The 20,181-nt window shown below is 43.0% G+C and overlaps 1 protein-coding gene across 1 annotated transcript in view; it reads right to left on the bottom strand.

Moving 5' to 3' along the window:
* The window catches only part of CS (citrate synthase), a 173,889-nt gene that overhangs the window by 38,047 nt on the left and 115,661 nt on the right, over positions 1 to 20,181 (bottom strand). The window contains exons 8-10 of the mRNA XM_053708094.1: positions 2,148 to 2,277; positions 1,965 to 2,066; positions 1,667 to 1,876 (exon numbers count right to left, since the gene is read on the bottom strand). Coding sequence (XP_053564069.1) covers positions 1,667 to 1,876; positions 1,965 to 2,066; positions 2,148 to 2,277 — 442 coding nt within the window. The remainder of the gene's footprint in view (positions 1 to 1,666; positions 1,877 to 1,964; positions 2,067 to 2,147; positions 2,278 to 20,181) is intronic.

The following is a 20,181-nucleotide window of genomic DNA, read 5'->3' as shown; positions in this document are numbered from 1 at the left end:
CTACAGAAACCGTTTCGTCTCCTGCGCCGCTCATCAACAGAGGAAAATAGATAGCCACACCAGGTCACATGGAATGCCGGGCAGGAACAGCCCCTGCCTAAGGAGAAAACGTGCCAAAAAAGGGCCGTGCCATACTCCTGTAAGTCACCTGAAAGTTCCACACAGTGCCAGAGACGCATCTCACACATAACACAGCAGAGACACAAACAATATCATGTATAAACCCCCCCTGCTCAATAATCCCCTTTCCAGGAATTTTAACTCTCGATTCTTTAAAGATAAAAGGCGTCACACACCGTGACCCTGTCTTCCGTGTTATTATATAATAAAAATTAAACAATCTTACCAGAATCTACGCCGTGGAACAGGAACACGGCCCTTCAAGTGTGACAGGTTAGTAGTCTCGCTCCTGACATGGACTTGAGTGTAAAAAGCAGGCAGCGAAACTCGTCAACGCTGATTGCTTGTGGAGCTGTTAATGAGTCGGGATGGTACTCTCCCTGCATCTCCGGACTCTAACTTTCACCCAGGCTCTTAGTGAGAGGCTGACAGGACTACTTAAAACTCCAGTCCCATTCCGAAGAGTACTACCCTCCATAAGAGACTACTCCGATCTTCTGCACTTCTCTGCCGTCCTCCTGTGATGAAAGGCAAAGAATGACTGGGGATGAGGGAGGTGGGGGAGGTATTTAAGTCTTTGGCTGGGGTGTATTTGCCTCCTCCTGGTGGCCAGGTTCTTAATTCCCAACAGTAATGAATGAAGCCGTGGACTCTCCTCCCCTTTAGATGGAAAGACAATGCAATATTTCAAATGAGTATAATATTTTTTTCTCTCAAATTTCAAAGTTCTCAATTTCCACTGCTCCTGTATCATGTGACAGTCATCAGCCAATCACAGATGCATATACGTATATGCTGCGATTTCTTGCACATGCTCAGTAGGAGCTGGTGACTTAAAAAGGGTAAATATAAAAATACTGTGCATATTAATGGTAGTAAATTGGAAAGTTGTTTAAAATTGCAGAATCATGAAAGTTTAAGCTTGACTTGACTGTCCATTAAAAGCGCCCTGTGATTATTTGCTTATTTAACCAGCCATCCCTACCTTAAAACTATAATTTACTAAATATGTGGTGGGACGGTACAGCCAAATTAGAAGCCTGTTTGTCCCATTCAGAAACATAGTAAGCTTCCATGCCCTATTTCACAAGCATTATAGACTAAATACTGAATGACACAGCTTTATATTAGCCTATACTTAAGTACAGAAGCTTTCAGTATAGGTAGGGATACCACAGGCAAATTTAGCTATTTCAATTGCTATAAAGATAAAGGAGCTATTTGTAAACAATTGAATACAATTTTTTTTTAAATGGATAATTGGGAACAAATTAAAAGGGGGGAATTTTCTTTAGAGTAAGCTGTCCCTTTAATTGACTAAAATTGAAAATAAATATATTATAAGCAGCTTTTACAAAGATGTGCGGCTTTTTTTACCAATAAGTACTATGACTCTTTATCGTTTCTTAAACTGTTTTTGCCTGCCATAAGTGGTTTTATACCACTAACAATTCATTAAGACTTTAAATAATTAAGTGAGATTTGAAGCCATTTGGAATATTCAACATCTCAAAGTTTCCAAGTGTGTGTGTGTTCTCTCTCCTACCTGTAGGAGTACTCCACTGTGAGCATCCACATTAGGCCAGGGGTTCTTGGCTTTGCCTTGCTCAAGCAATACATTAGGCACAATCTTGTAAAGCTGAGCCACCAATTTGAACATAGGATCATTGGGTAGATGCTTCAGGGCGAATTCTCTCTGACAAGTATACCGGGGATCAGTCTTCCTCAGCACAGCATGTCCGTAACCAGGTACCACCTTGTAAATTAAGTACAAATTGACTTCATTAGATACTAGAAGTATCACAATTTCAGTAACATGTATATAAAGTTGAAGATAGACATACTCTGCCAGAGTTCAGAGTGTTCCAGATGTAGTCTCTGAGCTGTTCATCTGATACCTCCCCACCTAGATCTTTCTGCAGGGATGTCAGCCAAACAAGTACCTCCTATAAATGACAGCAAATTATAAATAAAGGACATAGTAGAGTTCATAGGTCAGCTAAGCTGATTGGTATAAATTGACATACCTGATTGGCCAATCCATGCAAAGGACCTGCTAGTCCATTCATAGCAGCAGCAAAGGATAGGTAGGGATCTGACAGGGCACTACCCACCAAATGACTGGTGTGAGCACTAACATTGCCTCCTTCATGGTCACTATAATAACAAAATTAGATAAACCATCATCATGATAAAGTGCCACCTGTAGCACTACAATTGCTCTCAGTAATCAGTGTGTGTATAAATGCGTGTGTGTATGTATGAATGTGTATAAGTGTGTATATATATATATATATATATATATATATATATATATATATATATATATATATATATATATATACACACATACACACACACTGTGTGTGTGGGTGTATTACATACATACATGGCTCAAAATTTCAAGTCCTAAGCTACTAACCAGGACAAAATGTTACTCGCCATTTCTAATCCTACCCACACCACAACCACTACTTCACCCCCTATTTGCATATGTTTAGACATTGTGAAACATTTTGTAATATTGTGTTTATTTTATACCATAATGCTACATACAGTAATAAATTAACAAAAAATAAGTTCATAGCAGTTAGAAACATCAACTAGAGGTTCTGGAGAAGACAGCAGCTGGAAAGAAACAACATAATTTATGCTTACCAGATAAATCCCTTTCCTTCCGGATAGGGAGAGTCCACGGCTTCATTCCTTACTGTTGGGAAATACAACACCTGGCCACCACGAGGAGGCAAAGACACCCCAGCCAAAGGCTTCAATATCTCTCCCATTTCCTCATTACCCCAGTCATTCTGCCGAGGGAACAAGGAAAAGTAGGAGAAACATTAGGGTATAAATGGTGCCAGAAGAATAAAATATAAGGGACCGCCAACAGACAAGAAAAAACGGGCGGGGCCATGGACTCTCCCTAACCAGAAGGAAAGGAATTTATCTAGTAAGCATAAAAAAAAAAATGTAAAAAAAAATGTAAAAAAAAATGTATGCTTACCTGATAAATTTCTTTCTTTCTTGATACGGTGAGTCCACGCATCATCTCTAATTACTATTGGGAATATCACTCCTGCCCAGCAGGAGGCGGCAAAGAGCACCACAGTAAAGCAGTTAAATATAACGTACCTTCCCTCCAACCCCAGTCATTCAACCGAAGTAAAAGGAGAGAAAGGAAGTAACAAGGTGCCTATGGTTTATAACGCCGAAAAACTGTCTAAAGAAAAAGGGCAGGCGAAGTAAAAGGAGAGAAAGGAAGTAACAAGGTGCCTATGGTTTATAACGCCGAAAAACTGTCTAAAGAAAAAGGGCAGGCGAAGTAAAAGGAGAGAAAGGAAGTAACAAGGTGCCTATGGTTTATAACGCCGAAAAACTGTCTAAAGAAAAAGGGCAGGCCGTGGACTCACTGTGTCAAGAAATAAATACATTTATCAGGTAAGCATAAATTTGTTTTCTTTCTAATGACACGGTGAGTCCACGGAGCATCTCTAATTACTATTGGGAATCAATACCCAAGCTAGAGGACACAGATAAGGGAGGGACAAGACAGGGAACCTAAACGGAAGGCACCACTGCTTGAAGAACCTTTCTCCCAAAGAAGCCTCACCCGAGGCAAAAGTATCACATTTATAGATTTCTTTTTAAAAAGTGTGTAGGGAGGACCAAGTTGAAGCCTTGCAAATCTGTTCTACAGAAGCTTCATTTTTGATTGCCCAGGAAAAGGAAACAGCCCTCGTAGAATGAGCCGTGACTCTCTCAGGAGGCTGCTGTCCAGCAGTTTCATAGGCCAAGCGAATTATACTCTTCAGCCACAAAGAAAGAAGTAGACATAGCTTTCTGACCCTTACGTTTCCCAGAGAACACAATAAACAGAGCAGAAGACTGACTAAATTCCTTAGTCGCCTGTAGATAGAATTTCAACGCACGCACCACGTCTAGGTTTTGCAGCAGACGTTCTTTATGAGAGGACGGGTTAGGACACACAAAGAAGGAACAACGATTTCTTGATTAATGTTCCTATCCGAAACCACTTTAGGGAGGAACCCTAACTTAGTACGCAGAACTACCTTATCCAAATGAAAAATAAGGTAAGGGGATTCACACTGCAACGCTGAGAAATCAGATACTCTATGAGCAAAAGAAACTGCAACAAGAAACAAAACTTTCCAAGATAACTTAATATCTAAGGAATGCATAGGCTCAAATGGAGCCTGCTGAAGAACTTTAAGAAGAAGGTTAAGACTCCAGGTAAGATTAACAGGTTTGAACACAGGCCTGATTCTGACCAAGGCCTGGTAGAAAGATTGCACATCTGGTACATCCGCCAGACGCTTATGTAACAAAATAGATTAAAGCAGATATTTGACCCTTCAGAGTACATGGCGATAAACCCTTCTCCAAACCTTCCTGGAGAAAAGACAGAATTCTAGGAATCCAAACAACTCCAAGAGTAGCCTCTGGATTCACACCAATACAGATATTTACGCCATATCTTATAGTAAATCTTAGGGGTAACAGGTTTATGAGCTTGAATCATGGTCTCAATGACCGACTCAGAGAATCCCCACTTAGATAAAATTAAGCGTTCAATCTCCAAGCAGACAGGCTTTAGAGAAACGAGATTTGGATGAAGGAAGGGCCCTTGAAGTAGAAGGTCTTTCTGCAGTGGGAGACTCCAAGGTGGGAGAGAAGACAGCTCCACTAGGTCTGCATACCAGATCCTGCGAGGCCACGCCGGTGCAGTGAAGATCACCAACGCATTCTGTTTGATTCAATCTCCCAGGTGGGTCTGCGGAAGCAGGTTCCCTGGGAGAGATGCTCCTGAGACTACCACCAAGGAAGAGAATCTCTTGTCGCCTGATTCAGATGTAATCGCGGAGACAGTTCCGCGTAATCCCCGTTCCACTGCCTGAGCATGCATAAGTGCAGGGGTCTGAGGTGGAAACGGGCAAACAGAATGATGTCCATGGCATCTACCATCAGACTGATCACCTCCATACATTGAGCCACTGACAGCCGAGGAGAGGACTGAAGGGCCAGACAAGAGTCGAAGATCTTTGACTTTCTGACCTCTGTCAGGAAAATCTTCATTGATAGGGAATCTATTATTGTCCCCAAGAACACTACCCTTGTAGCGGCAATTAAGGAACTCTTTCCCAAATTCCCCTTCCAACCGTGAGAACGTAGGAAGGATAACAACATCTCCATGTGGGAGTTCGCTTGTTGAAAGGATGGAGTCTGAACCAGAAGGTAGTCCAGATAAGGCACCACTGCAATGCCTCACAACCGGAGCACCTCCAACAGGGATCCCAGGACCTTTGAAAAAATTCTGGGAGCTGTGGCAAGGCCAAATGGAAGAGCCACAAACTGGAAATGTTTATCTAGAAATGCGAACCTCAGAAACTTGTGATGATCCCTGTGGATGGGAACATGCAGATACGCGTCTCTGAGGAACTTGTTTAGACTTTTGAGGTCTAAAATTGGTCTGAAGGTCCCCTCTTTTTTGGGAACCACGAACAGATTGGAGTAAAATCCCAGACCCTGTTTCTGCAGTGGAACAGGAACCATCACTCCCAGGTCGTAAAGGTCTCGGACACAGCGTAGGAACGCCTCCCTTTATCTGGTCTACAGATAATCTTGAGAGCAGAAACCTGTCCCTGGGCGGAAAACCTGTAGAGAAGCATAATAAAAGAATTGCCAACTTAAGGGCCTTGATCCTATCATGGATCTCTTAAAGGGGAGTGTCTATCAGAATAGAATCAGACAACGCATCAAACCAGTATGCCACCGCAATAGTGACGGTAGCAATACACACCGCAGGTTGCCATTGTAAACCCTGGTGAACATACATCTTTTTGAGCAACCCCTCCAACTTCTTATCCATAGGATCCTTAAAGGAACAACTATCCTCTATGGGAATAGTGGTTCTCTTGGCCAAAGTGGAAATTGCCCCTTCCACTTTGGGAAACATCTGCCAAGACTCCTTGATAGAGTCAGCAATAGGGAACATCTTCTTAAAAATAGGGGATGGAGAAAAAGGGATACCATGTCTCTCCCATTCCCTAGCAATAATCTCCATAGCCCAATCTGGTACAGGGAAAACCACCATGGAAGATACATCAAAATACTTGTTTAGCTTGCTAGACTTCTTAGGACTGACTACGACCATGTCAGAGTCGTCCAAGGTAGCCAAAACCTCCTTAAGTAACAAACGGATGTGTTCTAGCTTAAACCTGAAGGATACAACTTCAGCATCAGAAGAAGGAATTATGCTACCAAAGTATCTTCCTACTCAGATTTCTGGGAGGGAACATTCGGAATAGCCACAACTGTGTCAGAAACCTTACTCACTGATTCTTTACATTTCCTCTTGCGCTTTCCCTGCAGTATAGGAAAAGCAGACAGCGATTTAGATACCGCTGAAGATATGAGGTTAGCGATGTCTTGCAACGTAACTCCAGGCGGAGTTTGAGAGGAAGCGCAGGGCACTGCATGGGTGGACGATAACATTTGGGACATTTGAGGAGAAAGCTGCGGCATCTCTTGAACATTGTCAGAAGACCCCAGAAAAGCATCCGCCTTAGACAATGTTGGCTCAGAAAAAAGTCTATCCCTGTAATTTAAAGTTATTTAAAGTTCTCTCAATTACATGAGGAACAGAAAGGGATTGGTGGTTCCACGTTAGCATCAAAACATAAAGAACATGTAACATTTTGCAGGGCCTCTTTACTCAAAATTGAACAAATTAGAATTAAATAAACACATTTTAATTTGAAACACACAAAAACCGTTACTGTCCCTTTAAATTTTAAAACATAACTGCTTTATTTTTTTTATGCAAGAAAAGTGTCACAAAACACTCCGGACAACCTCTACACCTCAGCTTAGCTTTGCTGAGGTGCCTACATGCCTTGCTGACACCGAAGATAATATCCTGCTAGAAGAATTCCGGACTCAACTTATATCATTGTAAAACGCAGTCAGGCAACCGTAGCTGCAAGAACGCCGTCTCCCCTCCGGAACACAGGAAGTGAAGGAGAAAAAGAGCGCAACAGAAACTTGCTGCCTCAGCTAGCCCCGCCCATCATGGGCATATCAAAAATAACCTCCGGTCGGCAAATTGTTACTTTAAAGTAAAACCGCTGGGAGTAAGTGAAAATACACCACACATTAAGCCTATATCTCCTCGTCCTCAGTGCCTACAAATACTGCCCTTTTTAACATTATCCCATAATTTTATAGGAGAATGTCTCGTGTGTCCCATCAAATGAATATTAAAGTGCCATATTTTTCCTACATAGTTCCAGAAAAATAAAATCAGCACTTACCTCCATGAAATCTGCGAGGCAGCCAGGCAGCTCACTAGGTTTGAGAGGCATGTTCCCTCACATGGACCTGTGGAAGAAAACAAAGACTGAGTAATCTTACTCAGGCTTTTAAGTTAGGGCATCAATAACTACTTGGGAGGCGCAGTGAGGATTATACCCCACCAGTTCCCAATTATTTAAAAGCCACCACTGCTCTACTGAAGAGACTGACATGGGCTACGGCTACACCCCAAGACAAAGCAGAACAAACTTGCACTGCTGAAAAATAACAAAATCTTTATTGAAGAATCTTTTTCCAGACACCTAAACTTTACCACCTCCTTGCTCTTAATGTGGGCAAAGAGAATGACTGAGTTTGCTTTGCTGTGGTGTTCTTTGCCGCCTCCTGCTGGGCAGGAGTGATATTCCCAATAGTAATTAGAGATGATCCGTGGACTCACCGTGTCATTAGAAAGAAATGATGTTTTCCTTCCTAAGATAGGGTGAGTCCACGGCCTCATTCCTTACTGTTGGGAAAATTATATCCAAGCTCCAGGAGGACACTGAATGAATAATGGGAGGGAACAAAAAGGAAGAGGCAGACCCTATTCTGAGAGCACCACAGCCTTCAAAACTTTTTGCTTTGGCTGAAGCAGCTTTCGGGAGAAAACATCAAACTTGTAAAATTTTGAAAAAGTATGTAAGGAGGACCAGGTAGCCGCCTTACAAATCTGATCCATAGAGGCCTCTTTTCTAAAGGCCCAAGAGGAAGCCACTGCTGTAGTGGAGAACAATGTCCCGCTGTCTCGTAAACTAAGCGGATGACACTCCTTAACCAAAAAGATAGGGAAGCGTAGTCTTCTGCCCCTTATGCTTCCCCGAATAGACAACAAAGAGGAAGATTGACTAAACTCCTCAGTAGCCTGAAGATAGAACTTCAAGGCGCGAACCACATCCAAACTGCGAAGTAAGCGTTCCTTTGATGGAGGAGGATTAGGTCACAAGGAAGGGACCACAATCTCCTGATTGATGTTGCGATCCGACACAACCTTAGGAAGAAAACCTAATTTAGTACATAAAACTGTCTTATCTGCATGAAAAATCAGATAAGGAGGCTCACATTGCAAAGCAGAGATCTCAGAAACTCTGCGCGCAGAGGCAATAGCAAATAGAAAGAGAACCTTCCAAGCTAACAATTTAATGTCAACGGAATGCAGAGGCTCAAATGGAACCTGTTGCAAAATCCAAGGAGGAGCCCCCAGATCTAAACACAGGTCTGATCCTAATCAGAGCCTTAACAAAGGACTGCACGTCTGGAAGCTCAGCCAGTCTCTTGTGCAATAAAACCAACAGGGCCGAAATCTGTCACCTCAGGGAACTAGCAGAAAGGCCCTTCTCCAGCCCATCCTGGAGAAAAGATAAGATACTGGCAACATTAACTCTGTGCCAGGAAAAAACACGCTCTTCACACCAGAATAAGTAGGTCTTCCACACCTTGTGGTAGATACGCAGAGTAACTGGTTTACGAGCATGAATAAGAGCATCAATGACACTCTCAGAGAAACCTCTCTTGGGCTAAGACCAAGCGTCCAATTTCCATGCAGTCAGCCTTTAGAGAATCTAGATTTTGATGAACAAATTGACCTTTTATCAGCAGGTCTCTGCGACAAGGTAACTTCCACGGAGGAGATGAGGACATCCCACTAGATAAGTGAACCACATGCAGGACACCATGAGACCAATCACCTTAATACACTGAGCCACAGAGGGATTCAAGGAGGTCCGGAGGGCAAGACATGCCGAAGTTAGCTTGCAACGTCTCTGGTCTGTTAGAAATATCCTCCTCATGGATATGGAGTCTATTATAGTACCCAGGAATTCCACCCTGGTACTTGGGATAAGAACTCTTTTCCAAGATTATCTTCCATCCATGTGATCGAAGACGACTGAGAAGGGACTCCAAAAATTCTTCTGCAAGACAAAAGGATGGTGCTTGCACCAGAATATCGTACAAGTATGGGACTACTGCAATACCCTGAGTTCTGGCAACAGCTAGAAAAAACCCCAGAACCTTCGTAAAGATTCTTGGAGCAGTAAGCTAGGCCAAAACGGAAGGGCAATGAACTGAAAGTGTTCCCTGTGGATTGGAACATAGTGGTCATTAACTGGCCTTCCTGAATTAAAGGAAGGATGGACCTTATCGTCTCCATCTTGAAGGAAGGGACACTGAGAAATTTGTTTAAGCACTTTAGGTCCAGAATTGGGCGGAAAGTTCCCTCCTTCTTTGGGACCACGAAAAGGTTTGAATAACATCCCAAAACTCTTTCTTCGATAGGCACCGGGATAACAACTCCTAAGGAGGATAGATCCCGAACACACCCTAGAAAGGCATCCCTATTTTCTGGTAGACAGATTTGAGAGAAGGAATCTGCCCCTTGGCGGATGAGATTTGAGGCCTATCGTGCATCCCTGAGATACCACCTGCAGGACCCACGTCCTTGAACCAGGCGTCTGAAAAAAAAGACGGTATGCCCCCTATACAATCCAAACCCCAGAACGGGGGCTGTCCCTTCATGCCGATTTGTTTTCGGTGGGCTTCTTATTTTGCTTGGATTTATTCCAGGACTGAGCCGGCTTCAACGTACTCTTGGGTTGCTCGGGCTTGGAGGAGGATTGTTGTCGTTGGGATTTGTCAGAACGAAAATTAGAAGGATTGTTGTCCCTTAGACTTGTTCTTATCTTGTGGCAGGAAGGCACCCTTGCCTCCGGTAACCATAGAAATAATGGAGTCCAGGCCTGGACCAAATAAAATCTTTCCCTTGAAGGGAAGAGAAAGGAGAAAGGACCAAGACTTCAACCAGAGCGCCCAGCGGGCTAGGACCGCAAAGCCAAAGGCCTTTGCATTTAGGCGAATAATTTGCATGTTCGGATCACAGATAAAAGAAATAGCAATTCTCAGAGCTTTAATTCTGTCTTGAATATCCTCGAGGGGAGACTCCACTTCAATAAGTTCCAACAAAGAGTTGCACCAGTAAGTAGCCGCCGGTTGAACCAAAAATCCCATATGTTGAAACATCTTTTTCAGAAAGGTTTCCATTTTCTTATCCATTAGCTCTCTGAACGAAGAACTATCCTCAAGAGGTAGTCTTAGTTCCGTTTAGAAAGCGTAGAGAGAGCACCATCCACCTAAGGAATGGAGCCCCACAAATCCAGTTGAGAGTCCGGGAATAACACTTTAAAAGTAGACGAGCAGGAAAAGGAAGAACCAATTATTTCCCATTCGTTCTTAATGTTCGCCATCTTAACCGGCACAAAAAGTCAAAGGAACTTTCCTGTCTTCGTAAATTCTGTCTAACTTAGGTATCATAGGTTCTTCAGGCAGTGCGACCTCTGTAACCACTAACGTAGACAGACAGAAGTGCTAAATTTTAAACCTAAAAGGACGGTTCCTCCGTAGCAGGAGGCTTAGACGCTAAAAACTCTGACTCAGAAAGTTCACCCTCTGAAGCTTGAGGTTAACTCATCAGATAACTTGACTTAATAGCTAAATCCGATAAATATTTAGATGACTCCGGGTCAGGAGAGCTATGTTTAACCTTTCTCTTGCGTTTGTTAGAGTGAGGTAATGCACTGAGGGCTGCAGACACCACCGTTTGTAACTGCGCGGCAAAGTCTGCAAGAAGAAGGCCCCCTCCAGATGTATTAGATGTGCTACGGGGAACTGCATGTGGAGTGGATAATGTAGCAAGGGTAGTAATCTCATGGGACACTGAGTCCTGAGAGGTAGACGTTCAGAGGCACTCACCACCTGCTAGACCCAGACAGTTAACAGAGAAAACTCTCTCCTCGGGTTCAAGTCTCAGTGAGAATGGAGGAAATGAACATAGACCACACCTGGTCACATGGGGTGCAAGACAGTACTTCCCCTGTTATTACAAGTACAGCAAGTAATAGGAGCTGTGCAACACTTTCAAAAACGAAAGAGAAACCCGTTTGTTCCAGCCAAAAAAAAAACAGTCCATCAGCCCAGGGGAAAAAAAAAAAAAAAAATCACACAAAGCCGCATGTAAATAATTAATACACTGATTAATTAACCTAAATTGTTCAATTCAGAGGATATTAACCCCGGATCCTATCAAGGTATAAAGGAGTCACAGTGTGACCCTGTTAAAGCGTTTTATGTGTAAAAATTGAAACAATCTTACCTCCAGGATCCATGCTGTGGAACAGAACACAGCCTCTCAAGTGTGACAGTCTTATAGCAGCACTCCTGACATGGACTGGAGGGAAAGAAAGCAGACAGTGAAACTCATCAACACTGATTGCTTAGGAGCTGTTAGCAGTAGTCTGGATGGTTTTGCAGAAAAATAAAAATAAAAAAAAAAAACAGAATTTATGCTTACCTGATAAATTACTTTCTCCAACGGTGTGTCCGGTCCACGGCGTCATCCTTACTTGTGGGATATTCTCTTCCCCAACAGGAAATGGCAAAGAGTCCCAGCAAAGCTGGTCACATGATCCCTCCTAGGCTCCGCCCACCCCAGTCATTCGACCGACAGGAGGAAATATATATAGGAGAAACCATATGATACCGTGGTGACTGTAGTTAGAGAAAATAATTCATCAGACCTGATTAAAAAACCAGGGCGGGCCGTGGACCGGACACACCGTTGGAGAAAGTAATTTATCAGGTAACCATAAATTCTGTTTTCTCCAACATTGGTGTGTCCGGTCCACGGCGTCATCCTTACTTGTGGGAACCAATACCAAAGCTTTAGGACACGGATGAAGGGAGGGAGCAAATCAGGTCACCTAAATGGAAGGCACCACGGCTTGCAAAACCTTGCTCCCAAAAATAGCCTCCGAAGAAGCAAAAGTATCAAATTTGTAAAATTTGGCAAAGTGTGCAGTGAAGACCAAGTCGCTGCCTTACATATCTGGTCAACAGAAGCCTCGTTCTTGAAGGCCCATGTGGAAGCCACAGCCCTAGTGGAGTGAGCTGTGATTCTTTCAGGAGGCTGCCGTCCGGCAGTCTCATAAGCCAATCGGATAATGCTTTTAAGCCAAAAGGAAAGAGGTAGAAGTCGCTTTTTGACCTCTCCTTTTACCAGAATAAACAACAAACAAGGAAGTGTTTAGTAGCCTCTAAATAGAATTTTAGAGCACGGACTACGTCCAAATTGTGTAACAAACGTTCCTTCTTTGAAACTGGATTCGGACACAAAGAAGGTACAACTATCTCCTGGTTAATATTTTTGTTGGAAACAACTTTCGGAAGAAAACCAGGCTTAGTACGCAAAACCACCTTATCTGCATGGAACACCAGATAGGGCGGAGAACACTGCAGAGCAGATAACTCTGAAACTCTTCTAGCAGAAGAAATTGCAACCAAAAACAAAACTTTCCAAGATAATAACTTAATATCTACGGAATGTAAGGGTTCAAACGGAACCCCTTGAAGAACTGAAAGAACTAGATTTAGACTCCAGGGAGGAGTCAAAGGTCTGTAAACAGGCTTGATCCTAACCAGAGCCTGAACAAATGCTTGAACATCTGGCACAGCTGCCAGTCTTTTGTGAAGTAAAACAGATAAAGCAGAGATCTGTCCCTTCAGAGAACTTGCAGATAATCCTTTCTCCAAACCTTCTTGTAGAAAGGATAGAATCTTAGGAATTTTTATCTTGTTCCATGGGAATCCTTTAGATTCACACCAACAGATATATTTTTTCCATATTTTATGGTAAATTTTTCTAGTTACAGGCTTTCTAGCCTGAATCAGAGTATCTATTACAGAATCTGAAAACCCACGCTTTGATAAAATCAAGCGTTCAATCTCCAAGCCGTCAGTTGGAGGGAAACCAGATTCGGATGTTCGAATGGACCCTGAACAAGAAGGTCCTGTCTCAAAGGTAGCTTCCATGGTGGAGCCGATGACATACTCACCAGGTCTGCATACCAAGTCCTGCGTGGCCACGCAGGAGCTATCAAGATCACCGAGGCCCTCTCCTGATTGATCCTGGCTACCAGCCTGGGGATGAGAGGAAACGGTGGGAATACATAAGCTAGGTTGAAGGTCCAAGGTGCTACTAGTGCATCTACTAGGGTCACCTTGGGATCCCTGGATCTGGACCCGTAGCAAGGAACCTTGAAGTTCTGACGAGACGCCATCAGATCCATGTCTGGAATGCCCCATAATTGAGTTATTTGGGCAAAGATTTCCGGATGGAGTTCCCACTCCCCCGGATGGAATGTCTGACGACTCAGAAAATCCGCTTCCCAATTTTCCACTCCTGGGATGTGGATCGCAGACAAGTGGCAGGAGTGATCCTCCGCCCATTGAATTATCTTGGTCACTTCTTTCATCGCCAGGGAAGTCCTTGTTCCCCCCTGATGATTGATATATGCAACGGTCGTCATGTTGTCTGACTGAAACCTTATGAATTTGGCCTTTGCTAGTTGAGGCCAAGCTCTGAGAGCATTGAATATCGCTCTCAGTTCCAGAATGTTTATCGGGAGAAGAGACTCTTCCCGAGACCATAGACCCTGAGCTTTCAGGAATTCCCAGACCGCGCCCCAGCCCACTAGGCTGGCGTCGGTCGTGACAATGACCCACTCTGGTCTGCGGAAGCTCATTCCCTGTGACAGATTGTCCAGGGTCAGCCACCAACGGAGTGAATCTCTGGTCTTTTGATCTACTTGAATCGTCGGAGACAAGTCTGTATAATCCCCATTCCACTGTCTGAGCATGCACAGTTGTAATGGTCTTAGATGAATTCGTGCAAAAGGAACTATGTCCATTGTTGCAACCATCAATGCTATTACTTCCATGCACTGCGCTATGGAAGGACGAGGAACAGAATGAAGTACTTGACAAGAGCTTAGAAGTTTTGATTTTCTGACCTCTGTCAGAAAAATCCTCATTTCTAAGGAATCTATTATTGTTCCCAAGAAGGGAACTCTTGTTGACGGGGACAGAGAACTTTTTTCTTTGTTCACCTTCCATCCGTGAGATCTGAGAAAGGCTAGGACGATGTCCGTATGAGCCTTTGCTTTTGACAGGGACGACGCTTGAATCAGGATGTCGTCCAAGTAAGGTACTACTGCAATGCCCCTTGGTCTTAGAACCGCTAGAAGGGACCCTAGTACCTTTGTGAAAATCCTTGGAGCAGTGGCTAATCCAAATGGAAGTGCCACAAACTGGTAATGCTTGTCCAGAAAAGCGAACCTTAGGAACTGATGATGTTCCTTGTGGATAGCAATATGTAGGTACGCATCCTTTAAATCCACGGTAGTCCTAAATTGATTTTCCTGGATAGTAGGTAGGATCGTTCGAATAGTTTCCATTTTGAACGATGGTACCCTGAGAAATTTGTTTAGGATCTTTAGATCCAAAATTGGTCTGAATGTTCCCTCTTTTTTGGGAACTATGAACAGATTGGAATAAAATCCCATTCCTTGTTCTCTTATTGGAACTGGATGTATCACTCCCATCTTTAACAGGTCTTCTACACAATGTAAGAATGCCTGTCTTTTTATTTGGTTTGAAGATAATTGAGACCTGTGGAACCTTCCCCTTGGGGGTAGTTCCTTGAATTCCAGGAGATAACCTTGAGAAACTATTTCTAGCGCCCAAGGATCCTAAACATCTCTTGCCCAAGCCTGAGCAAAGAGAGAAAGTCTGCCCCCCACTAGATCCGGTCCCGGATCGGGGGCTATCCCTTCATGCTGTTTTGGTAGCAGTGGTAGGCTTCTTGGCCTGCTTACCCTTGTTCCAGCCTTGCATTGGTTTCCAGGCTGGTTTGGGTTGTGAAGTATTACCCTCTTGCTTAGAGGATACAGAATTAGAGACTGGTCCGTTTCTGCGAAAGGGACGAAAATTAGGCTTATTATTAGCCTTAAAAGACCTATCCTGTGGGAGGGCGTGGCCCTTTCCCCCAGTGATGTCTGAAATAATCTCTTTCAAATCAGGTCCAAATAATGTTTTACCTTTGAAAGGAATGTTAAGCAATTTTGTCTTGGAAGACACATCCGCTGACCAAGACTTTAGCCAAAGCACTCTGCGCGCCACGACAGCAAACCCTGAATTTTTCGCCGCTAATCTAGCTAATTGCAAAGCGGCATCTAAAACAAAAGAGTTGGCCAATTTAAGTGCTTGAACTCTGTCCATAACCTCCTCATACGAATATTCTTTACTGAGCGATTTTTCTAGTTCCTCGAACCAGAAACACGCTGCCGTAGTGACAGGAACAATGCATGAAATTGGTTGTAGAAGGTAACCTTGCTGTACAAAAATCTTTTTAAGCAAACCCTCTAATTTCTTATCCATAGGATCTTTGAAAGCACAACTATCTTCGATAGGAATAGTAGTGCGTTTGTTTAGAGTAGAAACCGCCCCCTCGACCTTGGGGACTGTCTGCCATAAGTCCTTTCTGGGGTCGACTATAGGAAATAATTTCTTAAATATAGGGGGGGGAACAAAAGGTATGCCGGGCCTTTCCCACTCTTTATTTACTATGTCCGCCACCCGCTTGGGTATAGGAAAAGCGTCGGGGGGCACCGGAATCTCTAGGAACTTGTCCATCTTACATAATTTCTCTGGAATGACCAAATTGTCACAATCATCCAGAGTAGATAACACCTCCTTAAGCAGTGCGCGGAGATGTTCTAATTTAAATTTAAATGTCACAACATCAGGTTCAGCTTGATGAGAAATTTTTCCTGAATCTGAAATTTCTCCATCAGACAAAACCTCCCTCATGGCCCCTTGAGATTGGTGTGAGGGTATGTCAGAACAATTATCATCAGCGTCCTCTTGCTCTTCAGTGTTTAAAACAGAGCAATCGCGCTTTCTCTGATAAGTAGGCATTTTGGATAAAAGATTTGCTATGGAGTTATCCATTACAGCCGTTAATTGTTGCATGGTAATAAGTATTGGCGCACTAGTTGTACTAGGGGCCTCCTGTGTGGGCATAACTGGTGTAGACACAGTAGGGGATGATGTAGTATCATGTTTACTCCCCTCATTTGAGGAATCATCTTGGGCAATATCATTATCTGTTGCATTACTGTCCTTACTTTGTTTGGACACTATGGCACAATTATCACATAAATTTAAATGGGGAGACACATTGGCTTTCATACATATAGAACATAGCTTATCTGATGGTACAGACATGTTAAACAGGCTTAAACTTGTCAACAAAGCACAAAAAACGTTTTAAAATAAAACCGTTACTGTCACTTTAAATTTCAAGCTGAAAACACTTTATTACTGAATATGTGAAAAAGTATGAAGGAATTATTCAAAATTCACCAAAATTTCACCACAGTGTCTTAAAGCATTAAAAGTATTGCACACCAAATTTCAGAGCTTTAACCCTTAAATTAACGGAACCGGAGCCGTTTTTACATTTAACCCCTATACAGTCCCAGAATGAGGCTCTGTCTATAACTAGAAAGGCCCCCATCTGAAAAAGGTGTCCAACACAGTGCCTGCCATTTTTCTAAACGTTCCCCAAGATTATAATACCAATAATTAGTTAGAATCTGCATAATATGCCTAGTAAAGCAATTGTTTTAGCCCAGAAAAATGTCTACCAGTTTTTAAGCCCTTTTTGAAGCCCTTTATTCTTTTATGTTTAACTAAGAAAATGGCTTACCGGTCCCCATGAGGGGAAATGACAGCCTTCCAGCATTACATGGTCTTGTTAGAAATATGGCTAGTCATACCTTAAGCAGAAAAGACTGCTAACTGTTTCCCCCAACTGAAGTTACTTCATCTCAACAGTCCTGTGTGGAAACAGCAATCGATTTTAGTTACTGTCTGCTAAAATCATCTTCCTCTTACAAACAGAAATCTTCATCCTTTTCTGTTTCAGAGTAAATAGTACATACCAGCACTATTTTAAAATAACAAACACTTGATCGAAGAATAAAACTACATTTAAACACCAAAAAACTCTTAACCATCTCCGTGTAGATGTTGCCTGTGCAACGGCAAAGAGAATGACTGGGGTGGGCGGAGCCTAGGAGGGATCATGTGACCAGCTTTGCTGGGACTCTTTGCCATTTCCTGTTGGGGAAGAGAATATCCCACAAGTAAGGATGACGCCGTGGACCGGACACACCAATGTTGGAGAAAAAACTTTCCCTGCATCTCCAGATTAACTTTCATCAATACTCTCACTGAGAGGTTGACATGACTACTTAAAACTCCAGTCCTATCTCGAAGGGCAGATACCCTTTTTCAGGACTCTCCGAATCTTCTGACACTTCTCTGCCACCTCCTAACATGACGAAAGGCAAAGAATGACTGTGGTAATGAGGATGTGGGAGGGATATTACTGTCAGGACCATGTATTCTCCGTTTCACTTTACCGACACTTCCCCTTTAAATCCTGCTGTCATGTGACGACACCGCCCTATTTAAGGTATCATTGAACAACACACCGTTGCGAGTTAATCCTCAAAGGACCCAGCCACTTCCCTGACTTATCCTGGACAGTGGTTGCTATCTGCCAGGCACCTTAAAGCTCCTCCGCTTATCCTGCTTGTTTACCTGCTGATTGTACCTGCTAAAGTTTTCGCTCAACGGACAGCTGTTTCAGCTCATGCAGGAACTAAGACTCTCTGCCTGCTCACGCTGCTGCGTGTGACGTCATCCGAAGTATCGGACAGGATCCTCCAGGCTGCAGTCTCTCTACGGCATAACAGACAACTATACGGTACTGTGTTATTCAAGTTACACGAACTTGCTGCTGTAAATATATCGCTGCTATGTATATGCCAGTACTGCTTGCCTCTGCATTATCTGTCTACTCCGCTTAACCTCAGCTAACTATAAGACCGTGTACTGCTTGCCAAATTGGGCCTCAGCCTGCTACTCGGCATACTAATACATCAAGCTACGCTTCACTTCTACAAACTAGACGCAAGCCCCAAGGCAGAACATGCAGTGATCTGAGATGTCATCGCAGAAAATGCAGTATGTCTGCAGAAAGAACAGGGCACATGCAGGAACTGTTACTGCTTTAACTTTGCAGCACTGCTCCATATCAGGCTGTTCTCTTCAAAAAGAGCTTTGCTCTGGCAGCACTGTGTAAGTTTTTCCTTAACACAGTGCATCCACAGCAAAGTGCTGTTTAAAGTGAAAAGTCAAATATGCATTATTGACTGGCTCTCAGCCCCTAACTTTTCCAAGTCTGCAAAGGTGTGTTTTCTGAATGACATTCTTATGAGCAATACACCTTTTTTATTACTACATTTCTATGCTTGATCAAAAGAAAAGGAAACAAATTTATTCAAGAGACATTTTACAATTATTTTTTTTGTCTGCAGCTAATTTGCAATCCGATTTTTAACTGCTGCAATATATTATAAAACTTTTACAATTGCTTTATTCTCCAGTTAATCAACACATTGCAACTGAATTGGTGCTTTAGTGTTACTGCCTAATTTTAAAAAACAGAATTTATGCTTACCTGATAAATTACTTTCTCCAACGGTGTGTCCGGTCCACGGCGTCATCCTTACTTGTGGGGATATTCTCTTCCCCAACAGGAAATGGCAAAGAGTCCCAGCAAAGCTGGTCACATGATCCCTCCTAGGCTCCGCCCACCCCAGTCATTCGACCGACGGACAGGAGGAAATATATATAGGAGAAATCATATGATACCGTGGTGACTGTAGTTAGAGAAAATAATTCATCAGACCTGATTAAAAAAACCAGGGCGGGCCGTGGACCGGACACACCGTTGGAGAAAGTAATTTATCAGGTAAGCATAAATTCTGTTTTCTCCAACATAGGTGTGTCCGGTCCACGGCGTCATCCTTACTTGTGGGAACCAATACCAAAGCTTTAGGACACGGATGAAGGGAGGGAGCAAATCAGGTCACCTAAATGGAAGGCACCACGGCTTGCAAAACCTTTCTCCCAAAAATAGCCTCCGAAGAAGCAAAAGTATCAAATTTGTAAAATTTGGCAAAAGTGTGCAGTGAAGACCAAGTCGCTGCCTTACATATCTGGTCAACAGAAGCCTCGTTCTTGAAGGCCCATGTGGAAGCCACAGCCCTAGTGGAGTGAGCTGTGATTCTTTCAGGAGGCTGCCGTCCTGCAGTCTCATAAGCCAATCGGATAATGCTTTTAAGCCAAAAGGAAAGAGAGGTAGAAGTCTCTTTTTGACCTCTCCTTTTACCAGAATAAACAACAAACAAGGAAGATGTTTGTCTGAAATCTTTAGTAGCCTCTAAATAGAATTTTAGAGCACGGACTACGTCCAAATTGTGTAACAAACGTTCCTTCTTTGAAACTGGATTCGGACACAAAGAAGGTACAACTATCTCCTGGTTAATATTTTTGTTGGAAACAACTTTCGGAAGAAAACCAGGCTTAGTACGCAAAACCACCTTATCTGCATGGAACACCAGATAGGGCGGAGAACACTGCAGAGCAGATAACTCTGAAACTCTTCTAGCAGAAGAAATTGCAACCAAAAACAAAACTTTCCAAGATAATAACTTAATATCTACGGAATGTAAGGGTTCAAACGGAACCCCTTGAAGAACTGAAAGAACTAGATTTAGACTCCAGGGAGGAGTCAAAGGTCTGTAAACAGAGCCTGAACAAATGCTTGAACATCTGGCACAGCTGCCAGTCTTTTGTGAAGTAAAACAGATAAAGCAGAGATCTGTCCCTTCAGAGAACTTGCAGATAATCCTTTCTCCAAACCTTCTTGTAGAAAGGATAGAATCT

The sequence above is a fragment of the Bombina bombina genome, chromosome 3 (assembly GCF_027579735.1).
Source record: "Bombina bombina isolate aBomBom1 chromosome 3, aBomBom1.pri, whole genome shotgun sequence".
NCBI classification, from domain to species: Eukaryota; Metazoa; Chordata; class Amphibia; order Anura; family Bombinatoridae; genus Bombina; species Bombina bombina.
Note: the sequence above shows the minus strand (reverse complement) of the source record. Positions and strands in the feature narration are given on the sequence as shown.